The following is a 24,755-nucleotide window of genomic DNA, read 5'->3' as shown; positions in this document are numbered from 1 at the left end:
GTGATCAAAGGCGAAGTTTAATGTATAATTTTATTTTATTTAACGCGAATTTCATTGGACTTTAAGCGTAAATATTGGAATTTTTTTGGAAGTAACTGTTCGTTTAGAGACGTAGAAAAGAAAGTACGAGCTGGACGAGCCTTCGAACAGTGACCATTGAACAGTAATTGACACACGGTATCAACGGCTGGAACGTGACGCGAATTTCATTCTTATAAATCGCAAACGGAATTAGATTCTTGCATTATACGACGGTACGAAGAAAGGTACCGACTCAACCTCTCCTAAATAGAAGCTTGATCGAGTGTAATGGGTTCGAATAACAATGAAATCAAGTTCGATGTAACTTGAAAATCTGAATCCATTTAGCGGCTACATGTTATTTCGTTGAATAAACATCGATTCGAACGTTTGCAATTACCAAATGTGAAATTGGAAACACAAAAAGATACATACCTACGTATTTGTCATTTTGGTTTTTTATTTTTGCAGCATCATCGGACTTTTCTCTGGTAAAATTTTGGTCTTAAATTAATCGTATTACCTTAAAGCAGATCATAAAAATTAAAATGATAAATAAGAGAATTTCATCTATTCGAAACGATTTAATACTTTACGTGTATGTACACACCGATATGTATGCGCAGTTAATTAATCCTTCTGTCATGTTCTACACCTACGTTTTAATAACAACAAAATATTTTAAAGAATTTTAAGATTTAATTAATCGCATTAATCATTTTGTATCAGCACACAGTTTAACGTTTCATAATGAATTACCATTAACGCGAGCATACAACCGATGTAACAGATAATTGCACGCGAAACGTATGATATACGTACGATATACGAGTACTTCTCGATGGAATCGACTCTACTCCGATTGTACATAAAAATATTCGTGCTATCAGCGAAAGGTTAATTATAAAAGTTTGCCCTCCCTCGCTAGATCTCGCGCGGTCACTTTCAATCCGCCATCGAGCGGCCCAGCATTCGGTTATCTTATCTACTGTACCTTTTAAAATTCCCACATCTCTAATTAGTACCGCGAAAGAATCTCGCTAATCGTATACCCGAAGATTCTTTCCATATTGGCTATGCCAAACGGTTGAACAGAATTGGTGCAATTCATTTATACAATATCGTAAATAACATCGTAATTAACACCAGAATATAATATATAAAGAAAGAATGCCGTGAATGCCATTCTGGACACGGTTGATCCTATCCCATGCCTATCCTTACGCTCGAACCTACGAGCACGACGCGCGGCGCGGCGCGGCGCGGCAACGAGTTGTCTCTGGTGTTTGCTCGGTACGGCCGCCAGAGGCGCTGCATGTTACGTTCGGTTTCGCTAGAAGCTCGAACAGATAGTCGTGAAGCCGTCTGCCGTGTGGACGATCGTGCGACGTTGCTCCGCTCGCGTTCATACGTTTCGTTCGTCGTAAACCGTTGTCGATTTTGTGTGTCGCTCGGAAAACAGTGGTTGATGCGCCTGTCCTTGAGAAGAGAAACGAGAGATGCCGCCGTGCTCATCTCGACAGTTGGCGCGCATTCCTCGAACGCGATGACGGCCACGCCGGACCACGAGCGAACCCGATCTGGAAGTCGTGACTCAGATCCTTTTACTTTTCTTCGTATATACCTCGTGCCCGGTCGACCACTTCGAGTCCTTTCTATGCAGGCAATCGCGTTCGACATTCCCGTGCACAGAACAAAACGCAGTTCTCATTTGGGGTCTGTTCTTTTATCGCGCGATTCATTTTGAAACGCACGGTGAGTCTCTCGGTGGTCGTACATATACGTGTCAACCGATGGTATTCCGTACATTCTCGGAACCGTTTCGCCCGTCTCTGACAATGTACGTCTTATACATCGCGTTGTGCGAACTGTCGTGACGTGCTGGTCGTACATAGGATACTCGTGTACCGTTGTCGATTATCGTCGATCGAGAGAGAACGAATGCGCGAAGGAAACGCTACACCGGCGATTAAAAGGTGCCAACAGAGAAGCGTGTCGCAAATATCTGTCCGTAATCTTCAAATTTGTGAATCGACCGTGTAATGATCGGTTGTATGTCAGAGATTCCACGAGTCGGGCGCCGAAGGACAAGAGTCACCGGCGACGATAATCGAGCGAAAACATTGGTCGATAGTAAAAACACTGTTCACAGTTCAACGCTTGGCATTATCTCTGTCCGTGTACGCAACGAGGGTGACCGCTGTATTTGTTTTTCTCGATACACGTGCTCCTGCGAGCGGCGCGATACGTCGCTCCATCTATATTTAGTGGCATCGTTCGGAGCGAGAAATTCGTGAGCCCTCGATCGCAGTACGCGTTTTCTCGGTCCTTCGAAATCTCTCTCTCCCTCTCTCTCTCTCCCTCCCTTACCACTCTCCTCCCTCCCACCCACTCTCTCTCTCTCTCTCCTTCTCTTTCTAACGAGTAGGGTGTGAAGACGGAAACATAAGGTGAATTTCAGTGAACTCCCTCGGACCAATGCCGCGATGGTGAGAAACGTATGGTGTATTCGCGTAAACTTTTCTCGCGGAACTGGTGGAATGGTGAACGTGTGACGTCTTTAACGATTCGATGCGACTTAAAGGCGCGCCCTAATTACGTAACTTTTGTTTCGAACCGATCGACGGATCTATTCGTACGACTAATATGAATCGATTTTACGGAACGGTCGTCGAGTTACAGTAAATCAAAGCGAAGGGAAGAAACTGTGAATCGTGACATGTGAACTAGTCGCATCCGGAGACATGTTGAACGCAGAGAACACCGAGGGTTCGCCGAAACGAAGGTCGACCTTCTACGTATCTTTGGATACCGATGCCCGACAACCCTCGAAGATTCCAAAAACGATCACCACCGAGTCCGACAAATTCGTCAGCAACACCTTTCCCATAAGTAACTCGAAAACGGTGCCAAACGTCATTTTAACCCGTACTTTGAGCAACAAGGATGATTCCTTGTCACATTCAAAACGTACGGAGGAGTCATTCCCCGAGTCCAGAGGTAAAGTGCAGTCATTGACGAAGATATTTGAGACCCCAAAGGGAGAGCAAGTGACAAATAGCTCCGAACAGAGAAAGAAGGTGGAAAGGACCAGGTCGTTCAAAACCATCGAGAGATTTCACAGTCGATTCACCGGTCGAAAAGATACGAACAGAAAGGACAGCCGTTTAAATAATACCATAGCGTGCTTCGAAGTGGAAGACGAGGACTCGAGGAAGAAACCGGATGCGGATAAGCGGACGAACTCGAAGAATCAGGATTCGAAGTCGAACGGTGCTGGTAAAATTAGTACGGAGACGAGAACCAAGCAGAATGGCAGTACGACGTTCACCAATTTGTTGATACGTAGAACACACAGCACGAAATTAGCCAGGAGTACGAGTACGTTGGTGAAGGCGACTGGCAGGCACGCATCGGTAGACAATCCGTGTAGCGTCGTGACGCCAGCCAGGGGAGAGAATCACCGGTCGAACACCGAGAAATCGAAGGAAGACGAGGCGCCGGACGATTCTGTCGCGGATAACGACGAGGGTACCGAGTCGTCCGTGTTCGAGGACGCCGACGCGGACGCTGGGATACATTCAGGTAGGCGTGCGCGCGTTGTGTACTTTGTAATCACGATGGGGAGCGTGGCTCGACGTGACGCCGATGGAGAACGAAATTTTTTTTCGATGACGAGATTCCATAGTATAGTCGTTCTTTAGGTTCGACGAGAAAGAACGATGACATAGTTAGGTTTAGGTTAGGTGCGTTTAATGCGCGCGCTTCGTAACCGTTTGCTCACGGTTTCAGTTCTTCGAAAGTTGCGTTTCAACGATCGAAATCCTCGGATACGCTTCGAATATACGTTTGAATTTATTTCGATCGTTTCATGGCCCATATGAAGAAAAATCGCGCGGAACAGTCAAGCGAAATCGACCAAAGAATCGTTAGATACTCGTACGAATTTACTGGCCGAGCGTGTAACCAGCGTTAATTATTCGCCTCCACACGCGAATGAGAACCAATTTATGCCGAATTTATGGCGAACGTTGCTAAAAAAGAAAAATATACTCTTTACAAATATCTTAATAAATTTGAGTATCGATCCGTTTGCCATTCGGTCGAGCGAGCGAGTTGTAGAATTTGAGGAAATTTTGATTACTAGTTTCTTTTGGAACTGTGAAAGTTGTTATTTGTTGTTGAACTTATGATCAGTTAATGGAATCGTTTGTCTAAAAGTATCGTAAAGATGCTATTTTCGATAGAATCTTTGTCAGTTGAATCGTGCACCGAGCTTTTTTTAAAAATGGGTTACATATTTACTGCGATTCGCCTGACATACGTGAAATATAGCAAAGTATTTTATCCAGTTCTTATAATTTGTATACAAGGTTCAGCGATATTTCTCTGAAATACGGATATGACAAATTTTCCGGAAAGATATTCATGGTTTATGAATATACGCAATTTAAGCTACTGGAAATCCTCGGCGTTTCTGGAATCGGTCAAAATTTGTGTGCCTCGTCGAATTCGCTGATCCCAGAGTTAACGAAAAGCTTTCCACGACTATCTAAATGTATATAGATTCAGAAGAGAAGGTTGGACGAAATCGTGGTTGAGCGACGTCGAACAAAAGGGCTACAGGGTACGGGGGATGCTCTCGTAAATCAAGTCGAGGAAGCGATTGAAATTCGCGATTCCAGCGACGAATTCGCGAGTCCCGTTAGTTGGCCAGAAATTGCTCGGTGAGCGAACGCGAGCTTTTTTATTTCGCGTTCGCCCGCCGAGAGGATTACCTTAATTAAGGGCGAACGATCACGAACCGCGATCCAAGCCCTGTCGCTTATTTTTTCAAAGAAAATCGCGTCATTTTAGCTACGTAGTTACTACGCCAGCCAATGCTTTACCATCTCTATTTTCGGTCGATGAAACGTAGCTATAGTAGTATCTATAACTAGTAGGTAAAATAGCTGTAAAATATTTCGCGTACATCGAAGCAACGTCGAATTTAAATAGAAGTCGAATTTGACTGTAGCTTAAATTTGCTCAGATTCGTTTTACGTAGATTCGGTTTAAGTGGTATTTTCAAAGGGTTCGTATTTGCCGGGAACTTACGATACGAATACGAAGCAAGACCTACTTATGCGGTAGCCTGTTTCAGCCACCTGCCTTTCAAGCCAGGTCAAAAGAGCCAGAGAGTTATTTGGGTGGTTGGTAGGTTGGCTGAAGGAATAAGGTTGACACGATTGGGCTTCTCTTTGTTAGATTTCCTCACGACGACCTTCCAAATTGAACTCGTTGCTCGTATCTTCGATAACAGGCGACAAGTTGAGTAGCGAGACTAGGAAGCATTCGAATATTTAGTTGTGCCTATTTTTTTAATACATCAAACAGCGAAAGCAATAAAAATTATCGCGATGATACGATATCTGGATACTGTATAGAATTTAAAATGTTCAATAAAATTTGCAACGTTACATTTTTTCAGACTTTCTTACGATTTACCGTAAATGCTTGTAAACATTTTTTTACGAAATAGAAAGTATGGAAGTTACGACGATATGGAATGAACGAATATATCTATCGAATATTCTGTCTAAAACAAATTCTTATGATAAAAGAGAGAATGCGTGGAGCACGAAGCAAAGAAATCAATAAGGCAAGACTGTAAGGAAAATCGTTGATATCTTAGATGCATATCTATCCGAATACTCGCAACAAACATCAGCGTGAATCAGTATTTACGATTTATGATGCAATAGCCCGATATCTGATTCGATGTGATAACTGGTTAATCGGAAATACGTTTTACGCGTTAGGTGTGTGTCTTAAAACGCGCCAATAAGAAGCGAAAGCGATTTAACGTAAAAAAAACTGTTATTTAAATCTCTGCGTGCAACAAACTTTGCTCAAAATGAAATCTCAATATCATTACTTTTATGAACTAGATATAATCGCATTTTGGACGACCGAGATTTCAGATTAAAGTAACTCGAAATGAAAACTCGGTGATTATCATCGGATTTGAAAAATATACCAGTGTTTGAAAGATTCGAGGCTACATGATAAAATTAAGCTTTCTATAAAAACAATTATGTATAAATATCTGGACTGAAAAGAATTCAGAATTTGATTAAAGTCTTTCTTCGTTATACGGTTTATCTTCGCAAGAAAATGTTCGACAAGCTAACGTTGTATTTTCTCTCTCGGCAAACGCTTTCCACGTATCTCCGATAGTCGGAGTAGATATCTCTGTACGTAAAAACATCCACGAAACATATACGTACTCGGACTGTACATATTTGCATTGGAACAAATTCCTTTGTAGCATATTCCAACGTAATTCTATGCATCGCGAGAACTCGATCGTTAGGCACAGGACAAATACGGATCCTCTGTAAAAAGCGACATAAGGTCGCCACTCGATATCGTCCGATACTGTTTTTTCGGGCCATATTGCGCCAGTATCGCGGCAGATAAGTTATGCTCGATTGTAATAGAGTCGTTTATCTGTCCTGATTCTCGTCACCTCTCTCTCTCTCTCTCCCTCTCCCTCCCTCTCCCTTTCTGTCTCTTGATCTCCTTTGTAACGCGTCGTCGTGCGAATTCGATTTTTCACGCTTCGTTTTCACGTTTCCATGAAACGCGGAACCCCCTCCGGCACCCGGAACTGCACTCTGCAAACGAGTGTTTAATGGATCGACCTCGATGTCTCGCATTCTCTCTCATTTCGTATCTTGCTCCCCTTTCACTGTGAAAAATCGCGATGACATCACGGTTCGTAGCTTCATCACGAGTCACGGCATTACAAAAATCGTTGCTTTTTCCGTTCTGATTTCTATTCGGCCTTTTTTCCTTCCCTCATCCACGATTTTTTTTCTTGGCTTTCTTCTGCATTTTTTCCTTCTTTTTTTTTCTTTTTTCAATTTCTGACTGATCGTCCACGAACAATGACGATGTCGAGGATGGATCACGATGAACGAGGATAGGTCCACGTCATTGGTGTGCTCGTCGCGATGATTCGACGTACGTACCTATACGTGCTGTTTGAAAGAGGATATAAGTACCGTTCGTATGAATATTTCAGGGACCTCGACGTCGTTCGTGTTTCACCTTTTATTCCGAGGCTTAATTATTCTTCGTTGCAGAAAGGATCGGTGGATTTCTAGGGAACGCCGAGCACGACATAAGCGAGGTTATTTTATAATAGAGAACGTATTAGGTTCTATAAATTTGAGTTGTTGGTGCGATTAATAGTTCACGCACATAACGAAAGGTTTAACGTTAATTCGATCGAAGACTTTGAGTTGCTTGACGAGTATCGATTATCGTGTATGTACCTGTACGTATGTATTATTTTACTTGTTTTGTTCAAATATACTGCTCGATTAATAATACGATACTAATAAAGAATTAATAACGATATACGTATAGTCAAATTTTTATTAAACAAAGGATAAACGATTTTATAGCGTTTGAACGAGTCATTCACAGTGATTAAAAAACTACCTACGTATCTTTCAATTTGTATCGAGTTACACATTCGCACACGTCTGAATACGCTCGTTCTCGTAAAACGAAAGAGTTGAAAGGGAAAAGTAATAACGGGATCAAGCAAGTAACGAGGCTACGTTTACTACTGAAAGCTGCTAAACCCAATTCAGCCGAATAGGATGGCATTCGGTGCGATCAGACTTACTACATTGATAACGAGCTGCGCGACGTTATAGCGGCAATAACGCGAAATGACATCAGAATCCCGTTTCTTTGTTAGTAATTGTGCTCTAATCGCGAATGCTCGATGCAGAGTGGATGGAACGTATGCACTCGAGAGAGTAAGTGAAACGAATTTCAGGCCGAGCGGTCGAATCTAGGTCTCGTTATGAAATGATTTCGAAACGGCCGTGCTTGTTACTTAATTGTGGCCGATCGTGCTTAACGTGCTCCAAGTTACACACCACAATGTTTGAAAATAAAGCGGGAATGTGAGTCACCGTGCATGATTTTCACCAATGCTGAATGTTCACCGTGGATTCGATTCGATTCGTTTCGTTTCGTTTCGTTTCGTTGGTAGCTTGTCGCGAAATATCGACCGTTGTTTCTCGTATTTTGCAGTCGATTCTATACGCGAAAGAAACGATATGGTGGAGTAGCTTCGATGATTATGATAATAAAGGAAACGAAGACTTTCTATTCGTCGATGAGTAGAGTCAATAAGTACATGGACCTGTATATTATTTTTTATAATTTTTTTCATAATTGGGGGACCCAAAATAGAAAATTCATGTCGTACAATAGCAAAGCAATTTCCAGCGCGTCTGGTAAATCATACGCGTTCGTGTGTCGCAACTTACACTCTCCACTTGCGTTTTTACCCATTAGTAAGGAAACTGTACAGTCATTGGGAACGAAGCAAAACGATTCCTCGAAGGCAACCCTATCTAAAAAGCCAAGATTTCCAGCTATCGCTCGATAGGATTTGTTTATCGTTTCCATGATAATCTTATTTGCAAACGTAACCGTGATAGCGCGACCTATCGATCCTTCGTGCTCCTCCAGATAGAATAGATCGAATCCGCGAGCAGGAAATGGTGTCCTTCCGCGAATGGCCGAACGTGAGAATACGCCGGAAATCCATTCCCAGCGAATTTCACAGCATACCTCGATTCGATGCTTAAAACAGAGAACCAGAAGGCTGGGCCTCGCTTTCTCACGATCAGTTTTTCAACAGAAATTAGATCGTTCGTCGATCGTTACGTTCGAATCGAAACTGGGCAGAAAGCAAACAACGCCGTGCGTTTCGACGTTTAATCGTCTTGCTGATTGTTATGCGTTGCGCGTATGTCCGACCAGATGCGTGCCTTTCCTCGCCTGTTTTCATTTCCTCTTCTTCGCCATCTATTCGGAATTACAGCTTCCAATTTGTTTTGAAATTTTTGATTGTCTTTTTCCCGAAGATTTGTACGATTATAGAAGTTTCTCCTTAGGTCGTTTATTTTAGATTGTCGCTGGATATTCGTGTTAAAATTACTGTTAAAACAAATTACACGTACATATAAGGCTATCACGTGTCTATAAATTATGGTTAGAAATAATTAGAAAATTAAACGTTGGAGTGAAATTTCACTCGCTAATACAGATCATTCCGATATTGCGGTTAGCTATAGCTTTTCAACGAAAAAACGAAAACTCTGCTTTAGTTTGATAAGAAAAGGAGAGCGACAGAATGAGAAAGTGTTATGAAATTTAAAAAGTTCATTGTGCAAAACAACGTGTAATCTCGTTCGTTTTATTCTCGTATTAATAAATAATCGTACATTATTAGGAATTTCTCGAGAGAGTCGTGCGTTTTCTCGCGTAAAATTCTTTTTTCTGCAACAACGCTGAGCTGCACGCTAGCAAGCGCAATTGCAATTATGAAGTGAACGGACTTGTTTCATTTTGCCGGGACATTGTGCGTGGGAACGTACAGCAGCGACGTTTAGCAAACGATATTTAAAGCGATTCTAAGTGGAAGAGCCCGTTTATTTTCGCCTTTTCCATCGTTTTTCTCTGCCGGCTTTCACCGTGTAAAACGCATTTCTTCGCTGTAGAATGATCTTATCGGTCACAAGGGAAGATCCCTAACTCGGAAAATCAGAAAATTATGAGACTTCAGGGATATCCTTTTCCTGATAGCCAAATTCGATCCTAAGGACTAAAATTGTTCCCTGAAAATGCGGCTACGTTTCGATTTTATGCCGTAAACTTTAAGAGACGGAGAAAAAGTTTTCAGCTACAAGTTACTTCTTTTAATTAGAACCGTCATTTGGTAAAAGATTTATCAATGGTTTCTATAGTTAGTTATATAGTTAGAATCTTATTGCTGTATTTAAATCGCCGATTAGGATTTCAGGTGAAAAAATTATTATTTGCGTCTATTGTTTTTTTCCAACTATATAAACAATCGATGAATCTTTCACCAAACGACAGTTCTAATTGGAAGACGTAACTTTTGTCTGAAAATTTGTCTTCTATCTCTTAGCGATTACAAGCTACGGCATAAAATTGAAGAATAGCCGAGCTTTTAGGGATCAATTTTATCCCCTTGCTTTGAATCTAACCAGCGAAAAAAGATCGCGTTATACGTATCTACGTATGCTGTACACATGCTCGATGTTTCATAACTTTCGGAATCTCCGGATCGAGGATCTTGCCTCGTCAGTCAGCAGGAATGTTCTATACAGATTTTTCTCTCGATCCTCTTTTTCTAGAAACAGCTATTTTTATGGCCGCTTTTTATGCATCGTAACGACGCGGCGACCCAGTTTCGATATTTACATTTCATCTCTGCCATGAAATTTCTTTCTTATCGCGTTTTGTACCAATGCTCGGAGGTTACCGCATCTCGAAGTTAGAGGAAAAGTAAACGCGACTCGCTATTATCCAGTCGTAGAACGAGAAAAGTAGGTGTGCCCTACTAGAAAGGAACTGTAGGAGGAAAACTTTCGCGTACTTACGGTTTACATATGACGTAGCAGCGATTACACCATGACGATGAGCAGTTTATCAAAGTGGATAGTCGTCTATGTTGGAACGATAGCCGTTAGCCACGAATTTACGGAGAAAGGTAAAACAAACGATTCGCGAGGAATCGAAAGTTAAGAAAATACAAAAGACGCGTAATACGTTTTTAAGAATACATAGTCCCGTACTTCACATTTGAAATGATCGATCGAGTGGAGAGCTGAAAGAGCGTACAAAAGCTTCTTGAATTCGTTCAGAGAACAAGGCGTGGCTTTATGAGGCGTAAAGGCGTTGGAACGTTTATAAGAAAAGGCACTAATACTGAATTTATTTTTTTCCATTGTGTTTTCATGGCATTGTTGAAAGACCAGGCATGCATAAAGTATACCGACGTCGGGAATTTCATAAAAGAGCGTTTGCGCTAAGCAGGAAGAAAATGAAGGGGAAAACCACTATCTCGCATTTCGGTACGACCGTTAATTAAATCTTAATTGGGCAGCGTTAATTAGGTATTTAAAAGCAATGTAATATAAAAAATGTGTACTTATAACGGAGCATAAATATGCTTTTGTCGTAAATCATATTACTTGTATCAGCTAAATAATGGAACGATATTTTCTGTTGCAAGTTATATCGGTGAACTAGGCAGAATAATTCTTTTCCAACGTAATAACTATGTAATAACCGTAATTAAAGCACCTCGTTAAAATAAATTAGATTTTTACACGAGTACAAGTTTATTCGTATAGCTCCGTTTTATTAACGTAAAATTTATGTCAAATAGAAGAGCATAGAAAAAAGTCGACTCCTGAATCAAACATTCAAATATTTATCGTGTTCTAATTGATTAAATAATTTCCTTCGCCGAAAAATATTTCGCGTGCAATATAGTTTAAGCGATGCAATACGCGATGACACGTACATACAGTCGCGTAGGAGTGTAAGTTAACGCTCTGGCTAAAAGTTTTACGTATGTGGTAAAAATACGACTCAAATCTGAGATATACCTGCAACGGCGAATGTCTTCTATTCGAACGACACTGCGATTCTCAACATTGCGACGAATAAAAGACGTTCAAATTCGAGTGACAGCGATGAAGACGGATCGCTGAAAAATCGCCAAATACAGCTCCCTCTAAATCACGCGCTTCAAAGTGGTTCGTCCGCTTATCTCCGTTTTCCAAATTAATATACCAAATAATGCGAATTAAGTTTCGATCGTCACGACCTGTTGCGTCGAACGTGCATTTGCCTTTGCGAAAACGAATCACGATTTCTTCGTCGTAACGCATCGTCGTCACGGACAAAAGAAGGAAAACGGCTGTAAACGTGCTTGAACGTGGCCTCGGCGGACTTTTTTCGCGTTCGAAGACGAATGGGCTTTCGGCGAAGGGTCCAGGTCCTAAATACACAAACGTACATGAACGCACGGTCCGAATTTTCTCGCGCCTCTATGGATGCATAAATCATGTAGATAGGAATCGTGCTTGGAAACGAATAGGCAAGATCGGTGGATCGGTGAGCTCGTGGGTAGTTTTTGAATTTTTCCGTTGATCTCGTCACGTAGACGCGCGAATTATATAGTTCGGTGGAGACATCGATGATGGCAAGTCACGATTAACCCCCGTAGTAACAGACTCTTCTTGCGATGTTTACGATTAACATATGTACCTAACACAACCCGAATGAACCCATTTGCACGCTCGATGGATACAACGGGAGGTCGGGTTCGATTACGCCCACGTATCGTGAAACTTCCTCGATTTTATCGAGTCGAGCTGCCGGAAGTGACATCAGACGTCGAATCGCGAGCAGAGCAGTCGGAAAAGTGACGCTACACGTGGCCTCCTGCAGTCAGCGGTCGTTAAGTCCGACCACCGTCGAGGACGGCATCAATTGAGTCGGCAATTTGTCGAGGCTACGCGGAATCGAGCGTGGACTCGCGCGTATCCGTCTCTGCGAGAATCTGCGTATCCGCCTAATCGCAAAGAAGATTCGACGATGTGCGAGAATGTACGATGTGCGACGTGTACTTTGAATGCAATTTCACGATATATCTTTCTTTCTTTTACGTACTTTTACTTACTTTTGTGAAATACTTGTTCGGATCTTTCTCACGGACTAAATTTAATACGAAAGCGCGCCGAGTGCACACGAGTTCGTTAAATATTCAATCGTAACAACCAGATGCTCAAACTTCGAACAGTTCTCCGAAACGTTTTATCAGCGCGCGTACACAGATCGTTGGTCCTTGATCGAAATGACTCAGAGACAAAAGCTCTTGATCGCGTGTCGTGGCCGACGTAGTAGTAGAAAGTATGACGCGTTGATCGATCACAACCGCGAAATTAATTGCGTTATTACGTTATCACATTGTACGCCAGACCGGACGTCGATGATCGACGCGAATAATTAATCGCAAGTTCGTTGCTCTTTGCCAACGTAACGGGCTTCCATCTGAATGCGACTCGCGACATTTTCCTTTCTAAGGACACGTTTTATCGTACCAAACGAGTTTCTCTTTTCACGAGCCGAACGCGATCGAAATACTGGCGCGAGAGATTCCTCGAATCGCCGTCACGGTTTCGCTAAAATAGCAAGTACTCGTCATTCTCCGATCCTCGACTCTATGACCAATTACTTTTATATTCTTAATTCGTTGAAATAACTTTCCATTCCCATTGACAACTAACGTCACGACACTGCCTTTTAACACTGCGAAAAAACCGGCTTTAAAAGCTGGCTCAGGATTGACTTAACCGAAGGTGTTCACGGCGTTAGATCTAAATTCGATAAATTAGAGAGATATTCGCTATAATGGCAGCTTAACCCCGAGAGCACCGGTCGCTGCCCACAACCTTTTTCCTTTCATTACGGTTCGTGATAAGGATCATCCTTTATCGTCATCGAATAGAGAATACGTACGTACATCGGCAACGTAGATCGTTTATCGAGCCCGTACACGCATACCAGCCACCAGATAGCTATTTAAATCTGCTTTTGGTAACAACGAATGGCACAAAGCGGCCCCTTAATCCACAGAAATGTGCCCTTTGTGCCAAGTACGGGGCCCCACCCCGGCCGCCTGGTGATCCCTTTAAAAGCTAGTTTATGATACATATTGGCTATCCCGTGACACCCCTCGAGAGGATCCTGTGGCCTGCATCGAAGTTGCATGCCCTTTTTCCCCCTATACTTTTGTCGATCGCTTGTTTACCTACGTGGAAACACTATCGCCGTATCCCTGTCGGTTCGCGCACCCTTTTGCTGCTCGTATCACGTTCGCAAAGTTTATGCAACCGAAGTACCAAAGCCTTCTTCGCTCGGATTCAGCTCGATGGACACGTTGATATTTGTCGCTCGATACATATATCGTACGTGGTTACAAAATTATCGGCCGTCCAGTTATTATTACTCGACTATCCGAGAGAGCGAACTACGCGAGACAGAACACATCGCGAGACACCCTGTTTTATTTGAAGGATCGATCGCGCCGAGTCGGTTGCGCAACGAGTCCCCGGCCCCGTTACACGCAAACTTTCCACATCGAGTCGATCGAGTTCTTTAAACGTGACGTTTGCCGATGTTTCGCAGCCTAGAGGATCGAGGCTCGTTCGACGAGTTTACTCACGCCACGCTCGTGGTCGTCTCCCGCCAAATCGTCGCAAGTCCGTGTCGTTCCAATTCGTCGTCGCCAACTTCTTCTTCTCCTTCGGAGTACGAGGATGAGTCACGTTTACTACGAGTCTCGTGAACTCTGTTGCCTCGTCATCCTCCTCCAGGGGATTAACGAGCCTGTCCGTTCGTTTTTCTTCGAGCAAACCGGAAACCGATCTCCCGTTGTTCCGACTGCGGAAAGTTGGTCTAGGTGTAGACGCTACTCGCCGGGGCTAACCGTGTGCGATACGGATCCTGGATTTTGGAGAGCAAAGCGCTCCAGGGATTAGCAGGTTAAATGCGATTTTCGTGTTCCTTGTATAGAGCTTTACGAAGATTTTCCTAGTAGAGGCCTTCGAACGACGGAGGTAGAAAGAGATGGGCGAAGATAGAGACGATCGAATTGGTTGCGTTGATACGGTGTTTTACGAGGGTTGCGAGTTTCCTCGTTTAACTCTTTCTTATTTCGAAATGCTTCTATCGACCGATATTTCCTCGTCTCACTGAGAGTAGTCGACATTGTCTGCCATATTTTAACCGAACGAATAAATCAGTGGGCAAAACGTAACTGAAATAATAAAAGATAATAATACAATTATAAAAATAATGCAACAAAGAAGGATAAAACGCGATGAAGAAGAGGACAAAAGCAAGTATCAAAGTTGATAAACTTTCTTCTATCTTTAACACCGCGAATGATGCACGCTTGCGATATAGAATTGGTTCTATGCAGTCGCGCTGCATCAGAACTGGGACATCCGGTCAGAGCGTGGCAAAAGCCACGCGTGAACGTTACGAGTCCGATGAATAATGCAAATACGCGCCGGCTAGATTATCGTTTCCCCCTTGCGCGTAAAACGCTGAAAACCGTGGCCTCGGGAAAGTGGATCGACGCGTGGCCCAGAAAATTATAATCGCTTCGGAACCTACTCCCGCCTATCTGTGCTAATCGCACAGATGAATTAACGGCGAATCGGCCTACGGTCTATGGAGATCGGTCGAAGGAGATAATTAGCGCGGTTACGGGGTTAGAAGGATGGATGAATAGGAGAGGGTGCTTGATTTCACGAAGGAAGCTGTCACCGGAAACGAACGATAGTTGGAAAAATCAACGGTGTCATGCGAGAAAGTAGTCCGATGGATGTCTGTGCGTTTGATTAACAATTTCTTTTTTGCGAATGCGTTATTTCATTCTTGCGTTAGAAATGCGACTGCGATTCCTGATGCAGATGATACATAATTAGCTCTGTCAAATTATGTCGTGTACCACTTGCGAGAGATTTATCAACACCCCGTTGATTATCATTCAATATTTATTATACATGTATCGTTATAATATATTAACCATATTTATAACGTAGCCCTCGTCTTCTTTTTTTTTTTTTTATTATTTTTTTACCATTTCCACGCTTCCCGACGCATTAACGACGATCAACGAGGCTTTTGCCTTTGTCGTTTACAGAAATGTCTCGCGTGTAATATGTTTCCATATGCGTAGTTCTATTTTGCAGTTTCTCGTAAACTGTCCAAACATTAGAAGAAATGTCGGTCAAACGATTGGTTTTTTCTCTGCTAATTTTCTCCCTTCGATGTCCTCTGTCTCTGAGATAACGTAGAAAATCTTACAAGTACTTTATATAATTAATCATATTTGGCGCATTAATCGCTCACAGAGCTTACCTTCCTGATACGAGTTTCGAAACATGCAGACAAAGAAGCGGATAAACGTGTACCTCGTGATACAGCATGGTGGAAAAATCTCGTTGCATTACGGTTATCTAGCAGTGAGTCATCGATCGTTAATCGCAGCTATGGGTAGTAGTGGCATGGGTATATGGTGATAGTATAAAGTATCGTAGGTATACGTACTTTATCGAGAAACGTTCGATTCCGGGCTCCGTAGCATATCGAACAACGCATACGATAAAATAAGAGTCGGAATATCAAGTAATAAAATTAACGAAATTTTTCCCTAAATGCGATTGCTATTAGCAGGAACATGGTACCTATGTGCGATATTGAAAACGAATGAATGCTTACAGCGAGAAAACAAGTTTCTGTAAAACTCTTTTACATATTTGTCGATCCGTCTCCACTCGAACGAACACCGATAACGTACCATTTCTTTTACGACTTGAACTATACAGAGCTTTCTTCTTGTCCCGTCCAAGCAACGTTATCTCGAGGAAATTTTTGCCAAACGATACAAGCAATTCTCTCGTTTCCGCCTGGCTGTTCGAAGGCCTTGTCGCCCGAACGACGGTTGTCGAAAGTTTCCCAGCAATTTCCGAGCATTTGGTGCTCGGTCGGTATTGCGTTATCGAAACACCTCGTGAAACAGATATATGGAAACGACCGTCGTCTCGTATCCATTATCGATAACGAAAAATGGCGATAAAATGCGCGTATGGTGATGAAATTCCGAGGAAACGACTCTGTCCGATTTTTTGTGATAATAGAATAGGAAGTGGTTCGGACGATTCTCGCACGAAGAACTCGACGATAAAGGAGAAAAGTGATACAAGTAACGAAATCGGTAATTTCTTACGTTTTACGCGAGGACGAACATTAAAAAATAGTTCGAGACGTCAAAAGACGTTACTTCATAGTAAGAGCATCTTTTTTCAATTGCGTTTATTCGTCAGAAAAACGTATTGCAAAATTTTGCTATAGTTGCGAGTCAGATATAACGAGGTCAAAAATTAAATCATCGAGATCGATGTCTTAGATCGAGATTCGTAGATAACGCGTTACGATATCGTACGAGATACGTTGACTTTGTAATAAAAATTTCTTCGTACAACGCTGGTCGAGATTTCAGTTCCTTACGCGTCTATATTTTTATTTATCGCAACACCCGAGACACGATTTCTTTGTACGTACCGGCGTTTGTACCATTTTTCCACCGAACCTCTGAAATAGAACATTCACTTACGTGTATGTTGCTGGTGGAAATAAACGAAGCAGACGTTGACTCATACATACTGAAACGAGTCTGAAAAAGATCCCCTTCTCCACGAAATACATAATTAAAGCCGAGTGGCTGGAGTGGGCGCCGAGAGGAAGAGGAGGGTGTCCCCTGAATCAGCTGGTGAATAAGGGCCAGGATTTCGGGGCTTTGCGTTAGTCATAGTTATTACGGATCTGGAGCTCGATCCTCCGGAGTGCCGGGCGTGAATCTATCGCCAGAGACGGGATATTCGACTGTTTGATCTTGAGATGACATACGATGACTCGAAATAACGTTCGTGGGATTTATTTCGTAAGTGTTACTTGCAATCAGCAAGAAAGGGAGTAGCGAAAGATCGAAATTTGCTTTCCTTAGTCTTTCCATCGCTGATATTTTCAGAGTACAATCGACGATTTCAAAAAACATACATCTGATATTATAATTATTATGCTTCTTAGTCCGAATATATTTGTTATTCGTCGTGATTGCATTTAAGTCTAAAAGTAAAAAGAGCATCAAGACGCGAGTTAGATTACTCCCTGGACCCTAATATAAAACACGTTGAACCGTGAAATTTTACGCCCCGTAACGGCTCTACCTTGCAATAGAAGCTAATCGATCGTTAAGGGATTAAGCTTAAAGTATACCTTTTTACACCCTCCCCCCGCACGAAGAAATATAAGTCGACCAGTCTTATCGAAACGATCCTTAGGCGAAATGGAAGTACGCGAATTCGTACCGCGTCTTTCGATTTTCTATTATTTCTCTGGTTTCGATTTGTTGTCGCTACGGAAAAGTAAAAGCAAATTTGCGTTTCTCGATCAAACACGGAGAAACGTCGCGTCCCGTGGTAAGTGAAAGTAGAGATAAGAAGAAATTCTCTCGTACCGAAAAGATAACGTTAACGGAGTGTAAATACTTTCGTTTGATTTTAATGTATAATTTTTTGCACATACGTAGTTTGTTCGAGCGTATTTCATATCGTTATTCTTATTAGAACGCTATATAACACAGTCGATATTTTCAACTTCTTCTCTGCGTAAAGAAACCTTTTCAGCAATTAGCATAGAGGTAACTAACTTTTCACTCGAGAGACGTTTCAAACTCTTTGTCAAAGCGGATATAGTAGCAATGATAATCATTTGCGAAACAGGAGTTTATTCCCTACGGAAATTGGGAAAAAGCGCTGGAATTGAAACGGAGTCGTGCACGCAGTCGCGAGAATTCACGACATTTCCATGCTCCTCGTATCAAGCTAGCTCTCTGTCTTTCCTTAATTACTTCATTATGCGAGGTTATTACCCTTCGGTGCCAACGACCTATGACTGTGTTAAATCTAATAACAACGCCGCCAAATGTACCTTCTGTATTTCCGTTTTAGGCGAGTGGAAAACATATGGCGTTGAATTTTCGAATTTCGAATTCTGACTTGGTCTCGTGGAAGAGGTATCATATATACATACATTTACAGATATATGTACATTTTTATTGTACATTTTTATTTCTATGCTATTGTCTGGATGCGCGGCAGCGTGGGTATTGTTATTGTTTTATTGTTTTCTCGATTGATAATTATTAAAACGATAGGTTAATGATTAATCGCGATCTCTTCGCTGAAGCGTGATACACACGCGCGTACGAAAAGTTTTGCAAGGTTTTTAAACGTAAATGGTTTCGGTGTAATTGAGTCAGTGGATCAGGTGAGCTGTGGTTTGCGGTGGTGGGGTATTTGTATAACTGCTTATATCGACAAAGTGCTTCTCCCGCTACTCCGATGAACGTTCTTCCTGCTCAGAACGAGTTCAAAGATCTCATTCCACGAACAGATCTATGACGCTTGTCGGTAAAATGGAATTCTAAATATGCTGTCGCCGAAGTTTTATCGCGCCACGGTATTTTTGTGCTCTGTCTCAAAGACACGTGCCTACAGAGTACCGTTTGTACTCTTTGTATTGCGATTTTTGTTCCTCGATTTCTGGTTTTCGTAATTTCATGGTCGTTACGACACAATGTTGCGTATCGCTAGTTTCACGAACTATGTCCGAAATGTCTGTCGATGCTCGATGCTCGATGCTCGATAAGTAATAAACGTGACACGAGTACGAGCGGATCACGCGAGTCTTTGGTTAATTATTCCAGTAAATCGAATCGTTTTGTCGATATTGTATGCACTGGAAAGAACCGTTGTCCGGGAAATGAGTTTGATGCTCGAAACGAGGAAAGAAGGCTAAGGTGATTTGCTCTGCCGATGAACCTAACGATTAGAGTATCTTTCGTTGCATTCTCGAGCAATTAGCGACCTTTTCCGTTTTCGTTCCTTCGCCTAGTTACTTCGTAGAAAGCACACTTCCGCTTCTTCGTAAGTCGATTTGTAACTTTATCGTCGGTTTATCTGTTCAAAGTAATGCCAAGTACGTACGAGAATAAACAAAATCAAAAAATATACGATTTTAACAAATTCCGAAATAAAAGGGCGTTGCATTAATCCGAAAACACGAATGGATCGCGTAGATTTCATTGTATTCGAACACCTTGTTCGAGATGCCACTTTACCAATATAAAAAGTCACTTTCTACAGGTTATTTTTCGATAAGGAAAACCAAGAACGAAGTATCGGCTAAAAAATGCATCATCAAAAACACCATTCGCACGCGTTATTTCACCTCTACTGGATTGTTTCGCGCGCAACAAACTCCCGTCTAAGTCTAAACAATACCATCGTTCCAACCCATAGATCCTCCCGGTAAACAGTTTCTCCAACGTGCAAATTCGAAAGAAAGAAATATTGGAAGGTGGACGCGGGAAAGCGTCGTAGCCCCGAGTGTCGATGATCTCAACCTCCCACGTTTATCGTGCGGCGTCACGGTGACTTACTGCTTAGGCATTTGGAGAAGAAATTACCGTGATGAAGAACCCTACTAAGAAAAGAGAAGGGGTAAACTATCGTCAGCGTCGCTTAATTACGAAAGGCTCGAAGGTGAGTTGGCTCGTGTCGCGGACGTTGAATTAATTACAATTGTCAACGTAACCGGCGTTCTCTCAACAACTGGTTATACTAACGACGAGAATCGTTGCATCTTCTATAGATTCGGGCAAAGAGGGAATTTAAGGACAATCGTGATTATTCGTATGTTTTTGAAGGAGTTATAGTTTCGTGGGAACCTCTAACTCTTTCGAAAAGCGATTCAAGAGAGAGTCGTTTCTCTTACTGTTAAAAGTCTCTCGTTGCGCTAGAATGCGGATTCCAAAAATCATTTAACACGGTAGAAGCGGTAGATTTTCGATTATACTATGCCGGATTTTTAACGTTATATGCGATTCAACGAGTACGGAATATTAACCCTGCATAGGGAAGTAAGAGTCTGATAAACGTGTCTTTCCTCGTGACGTTGATTTCATTGACTTATGACCTACATTTCTTTCCTTCGTGATTGTTTAAAGCGATAGTAACGATAATCGTTAGGCTCTTCGCCAACGAGTTTTCGAGTATCATCGCGTACCTTTCTTTCGTTTCTTGTTCGACGTAATCGTCTTTTAATACGCGCCGCAATTATTAACGAAACCAATGAGTACGTGTTGAATTACTATGCAAACAAGAAACGAATTACGTAAGTGACATCGAATATTACTGCGTTTTGATTACACGGTTATAACATTAACGGCATAGATTACGGAAACGGTTAAGAAAACGTGCCGGAAAGATGTTATTTTATTGCGCAAGGAATTCACGTGCATCCTACTTTTCTTACATCGTCACGTTTTATTTAGACTCGTTTAACACGAAGATTTATCGTCCTTCTAACCAGACGTGGATAACGCGCTTTACTTATCTTATTGATAAACGGATGGAATTATCTACTAAAAGAGAACTCATCCAGTAAAGAATTTTTGCACCTTTTACCGAACGGTCTATCCAATTTTTCGATTTAAGTTCAGCTGTTAGTTCAACGAATTGGCTTACGTACTATTGGCTCGAAAGCTTAATACGAACGTTTCGCGAATCGAAACTATGTAATATCGCTTGTAATATCGATACAAAAAATCCTATCGTTCAACGTCCAAATGAACATTTCATTGGTTAATCGTGAATTTTACAAGAAACGTTTATCAAAATACAAGGAAGATCGAAAGATATCGAACGTAGATCTCCGTTCTATTTCCAGCAAATATAAACGATATAAACGTACAAAACGTCGACGTATCTTTCGTCGCACGTGTTTATTTTACGTAGTAAATTGTTTTGATCTGTTAATCTTGTAAACCGCAGGAACGATTGGCACGCTTTCAAGTACGAACAAGACGAATGTTCCAAATTGAAAGATCGAGCCTGTACCTACGATTTAACCCGAATAAGATTACGCGCAGCTTGCACGAAAGAGAAAGTACGAAACGAAATGACAATTAATCGCCGCGACGTTCAGCCGAACGACGTTAAACCCTGTTGGAAATGTCACTTTACGATATCTCTATGCTACTACACGCGTGCACGTTGCAACCGAACGACGTTGACACGCGAATTTACCGGTGGTGGTAGTGCACGCATGTGCTCACCGCTCGTGCAGCTGCGACACCTGCGAATTAACGACGGCTTCGCATCCATTAAAGAACAGCGAGTTAATCGTTTACGGCGACGAACATGGCGATCGAAGAAACGACGATTTTTCTTTCAACTCGTTTTGTATTCCTCCGTCGTTTCAGGGACGTTCCTTGGATCGCGACTATCGATACATTTTATCTTCCATGAATATACACGCGAAGAAGATCGATTTGCCAGGGTCCGTTGAGCTAATTTCTTTGCAAAATGTTTAGAAGATCGACCACTTTACATCCTCACGCGCTATCCCACAATTCCTGTATCGAAAATCACGCCCACATCCACGGACCTGCCCTATTTGTCACTATCGACATCTGCATGTCGATGCACGTGCAGCTGCACCTCCACTCTATAGCGTGCCGAGAACGGCCAGTCGCATCTGCCTGGTCGCGCAGGGTCGCGTGCCCGGCTCCGCTCCAATTATCCTTAATTATTATCGTGATAATCGTTATTACCGAAGCGGAATGTCGATCGAGCGGGACGATAATGCCGCGAAGACGAGTTCGGCGACGACCGCTCCACGTTTCCCCGTTTTTCTTTTCTCTTTGTTCGATCTCGCTGGCAAACCGCGAGCTCCGCTGATCCTCGGATAAGAGCGCGCACGCATCGGCGAAATCCGTATAAGCGTATTTCGCTATGTTGCAAACTTTGGCAGAACGGAGAAAATCGGTAATCGGTATCTTAACAAACGTGTATCGCTTTTGTTTTACGTATAAAAGATTTGGTTATCTTATTCGCGTAAAAGATGGCTACTTTATCAGTTAGCTCAGAGTTTAAATATTTTTTCACGCGTGTATTTAATCTCTCGATTTTAGTTCGATTTTATCGGAGTACCTTAAACTACGATTGAGCTAAATAGTACGCAACTATATATTAAGTTTGCGACAAGTTCAATTTGCCAAATTTATTCGATTTAAAGTAGGTCACGTTCGGCATGAACCCAACGATTATCGCGTTAATTAATCGATTTAATCAACGTTCATTACCATCGTACCGAGCTAAATGAATATTCTATGAATGTTTAAGGAACACAATAGAATTAAGTATTCTCTTGAAAGAATCTATGTGCCTAGGATTGCATAAATAATATTTCATTGTGGACAATTTGCAACAAACCCGGAAATTGTTTAAACGCGAGATACTAGAGGCGGATGTTCATTGTTCGATCGGAAATGAAAAATGTCGGTCTGAGTCACGAGAGTGCGCGTCGCGTTGATTGTTTTCCCTTTATTATGCGAGGTGGATGCGAACGTATATTGAGAAGAAAGGTGTTTATGTATTCGCTTATCTCCGCTTTGCATACGTGGTTCTTGGTTTTTCTTTAGCGATTATTTTCATTCGTGAATATTATCTAAATAGACTATCATCGATGTTTTATTTATTAACGCGAACTCGTATGATGTATCAGGACGACGAAATCGTCGGCATCTATAGCGACACTTAACCTCGGTCCGTGGGTTTTCGTGCAAGGGTCCCGATCGTTACAAAAACAAAACACTTGGATCCCTAACGATCGTTAAACTCCTCCGACGCGGGACCATGCGATGGAACAACGAGCACGCTTGTAGCGGACGATAATTCGCGATTGAAGGTGACCTCACACGGGCCATCGCGCTGCCTTCCCCGAGAATATAAATTGGCAGCGATGGTGACCCACTTCCGGGGGCACGGATTTATATCGCAAATTCGCGAATCGTTGCTGCTCGTCACTCTAATTTCGTCGTTATTTATTAAGCCACCGAATTTCCAATGTAATAATAAAAATGTTAATATATAGGTTATACGATTAACGTTAATGTACTTGTTAGAGAAGTTTGGTCGAAAATACAAATTGGAAGGTTTATGTATGAAACTTTTCTTTTTGAAGAGACCGATCGTTTTGCAAATTTACTGGATATACCCGTCGTAATTTGCTACAGCTTGACAAATCGTATTTGCGAAATTCGTTGCTTCGTACAAGTGGGAAAACTTGAGTACAATCCCAAATTCTAAATTCTGCGCTACCCAAAGCTCTTCTCCCTCGTATCGTTCTATTTGCTTTTACGAAGATTGGAAAATTTCTCTCGTTCTCAAGAAAGAAAGAGAGACAACATATTCTCAAATATTGTCAACGTTTTAATTGTTGCCAACGCTCGATCTTCGTTCGTCGTGATCTACTCGCGACAGAAGCGCGAGAAAACGCGACCGAAAATATTATCGATGCGAGCCTAATCTATTTTGGCGACTCGATTTCGAGCTTAATGGGTCGAATCGCAGCGAACGCTGAAAATGTGCAATCGCGTCGCTCGCGCTCGAGAGCTCTCGGTTCTTTCGTCCGGTTCGTGGATACAGAACGTGAGTGGGTCCTCGCTTTTCACAAAGGGCCTCGAGCGAGAAAAGGTCGAAGGGAAACGAGAGTCCTCGAAACGAGCCTGGTAATCGGAAATACACGCTACGTAGCTCGAGTGTCGGCCGCCTTATGCCGCCTTTCAATTGCGCTTTGTGCCCATCGTGATGAAAACTGCCTTTACATAATATCCATCATCTTAGCGCACTTTTGTTCCATGCGTTGGGAAAAGGCACGTTGGTTTTGTCTCTGTCGTTTGGGTAAAAACAAAAATTATATTTTCAAGAGTATACGATAAGAATTGCCTGTAATTATCGTAATTTGATTACAGTTGTAGCTGACGCGTTATGGGCTCTAATGTCCTAGTATTTCTCCTGTTAGAGAACCAAACGATCCTGCGGATGGCTCGAAGCTCCACTTATGACGCGATCGCACTAACATATCGTGAAATTGACACGCATCGACGTGGTAACAGGAAGTTATTTCTAATACCGGTCCGTTGATTATACTTAATTACTTTTTCGCTCGATGTTGAAGTGGGTAATTGTTAAAGAAAATCGATGGATCGTCGATAGAAGGATTTTTCCTCTTATAATTGACAATTTTAGAAAACATGTTACGTTAATCACTTATATAACGTTTTTCTTCGTTTTACATAAACTCACAGTCTAAGGATATCGAGAATTTCTACATATACAACTCCTCTGCATAGCAAAGCA

At 42.1% G+C, this 24,755-nt stretch overlaps 1 protein-coding gene across 21 annotated transcripts in view; it reads left to right on the top strand.

The window, feature by feature from the left end:
- LOC100743674 (probable Ras GTPase-activating protein) overlaps positions 1–24,755 on the top strand; it is a 261,958-nt gene that overhangs the window by 194,839 nt on the left and 42,364 nt on the right. For 3 of the 21 annotated variants that reach the window (XM_012387578.3, XM_012387577.3, XM_024368776.2), the window contains exon 1: positions 1,367–3,606. The exons of the other annotated variants lie outside the window; for them this stretch is intronic. In XM_012387578.3, the coding sequence (XP_012243001.1) occupies positions 2,766–3,606 (841 nt within the window). In that variant the 5' untranslated portion in view covers positions 1,367–2,765. Of the gene's footprint in view, positions 1–1,366; positions 3,607–24,755 lie in introns of those variants that run through there. 21 annotated transcript variants of the gene reach the window in all.

This window comes from Bombus impatiens, unplaced genomic scaffold (genome assembly GCF_000188095.3).
Source record: "Bombus impatiens unplaced genomic scaffold, BIMP_2.2 scf_0478, whole genome shotgun sequence".
NCBI lineage: Eukaryota > Metazoa > Arthropoda > Insecta > Hymenoptera > Apidae > Bombus > Bombus impatiens.
Note: the sequence above shows the minus strand (reverse complement) of the source record. Positions and strands in the feature narration are given on the sequence as shown.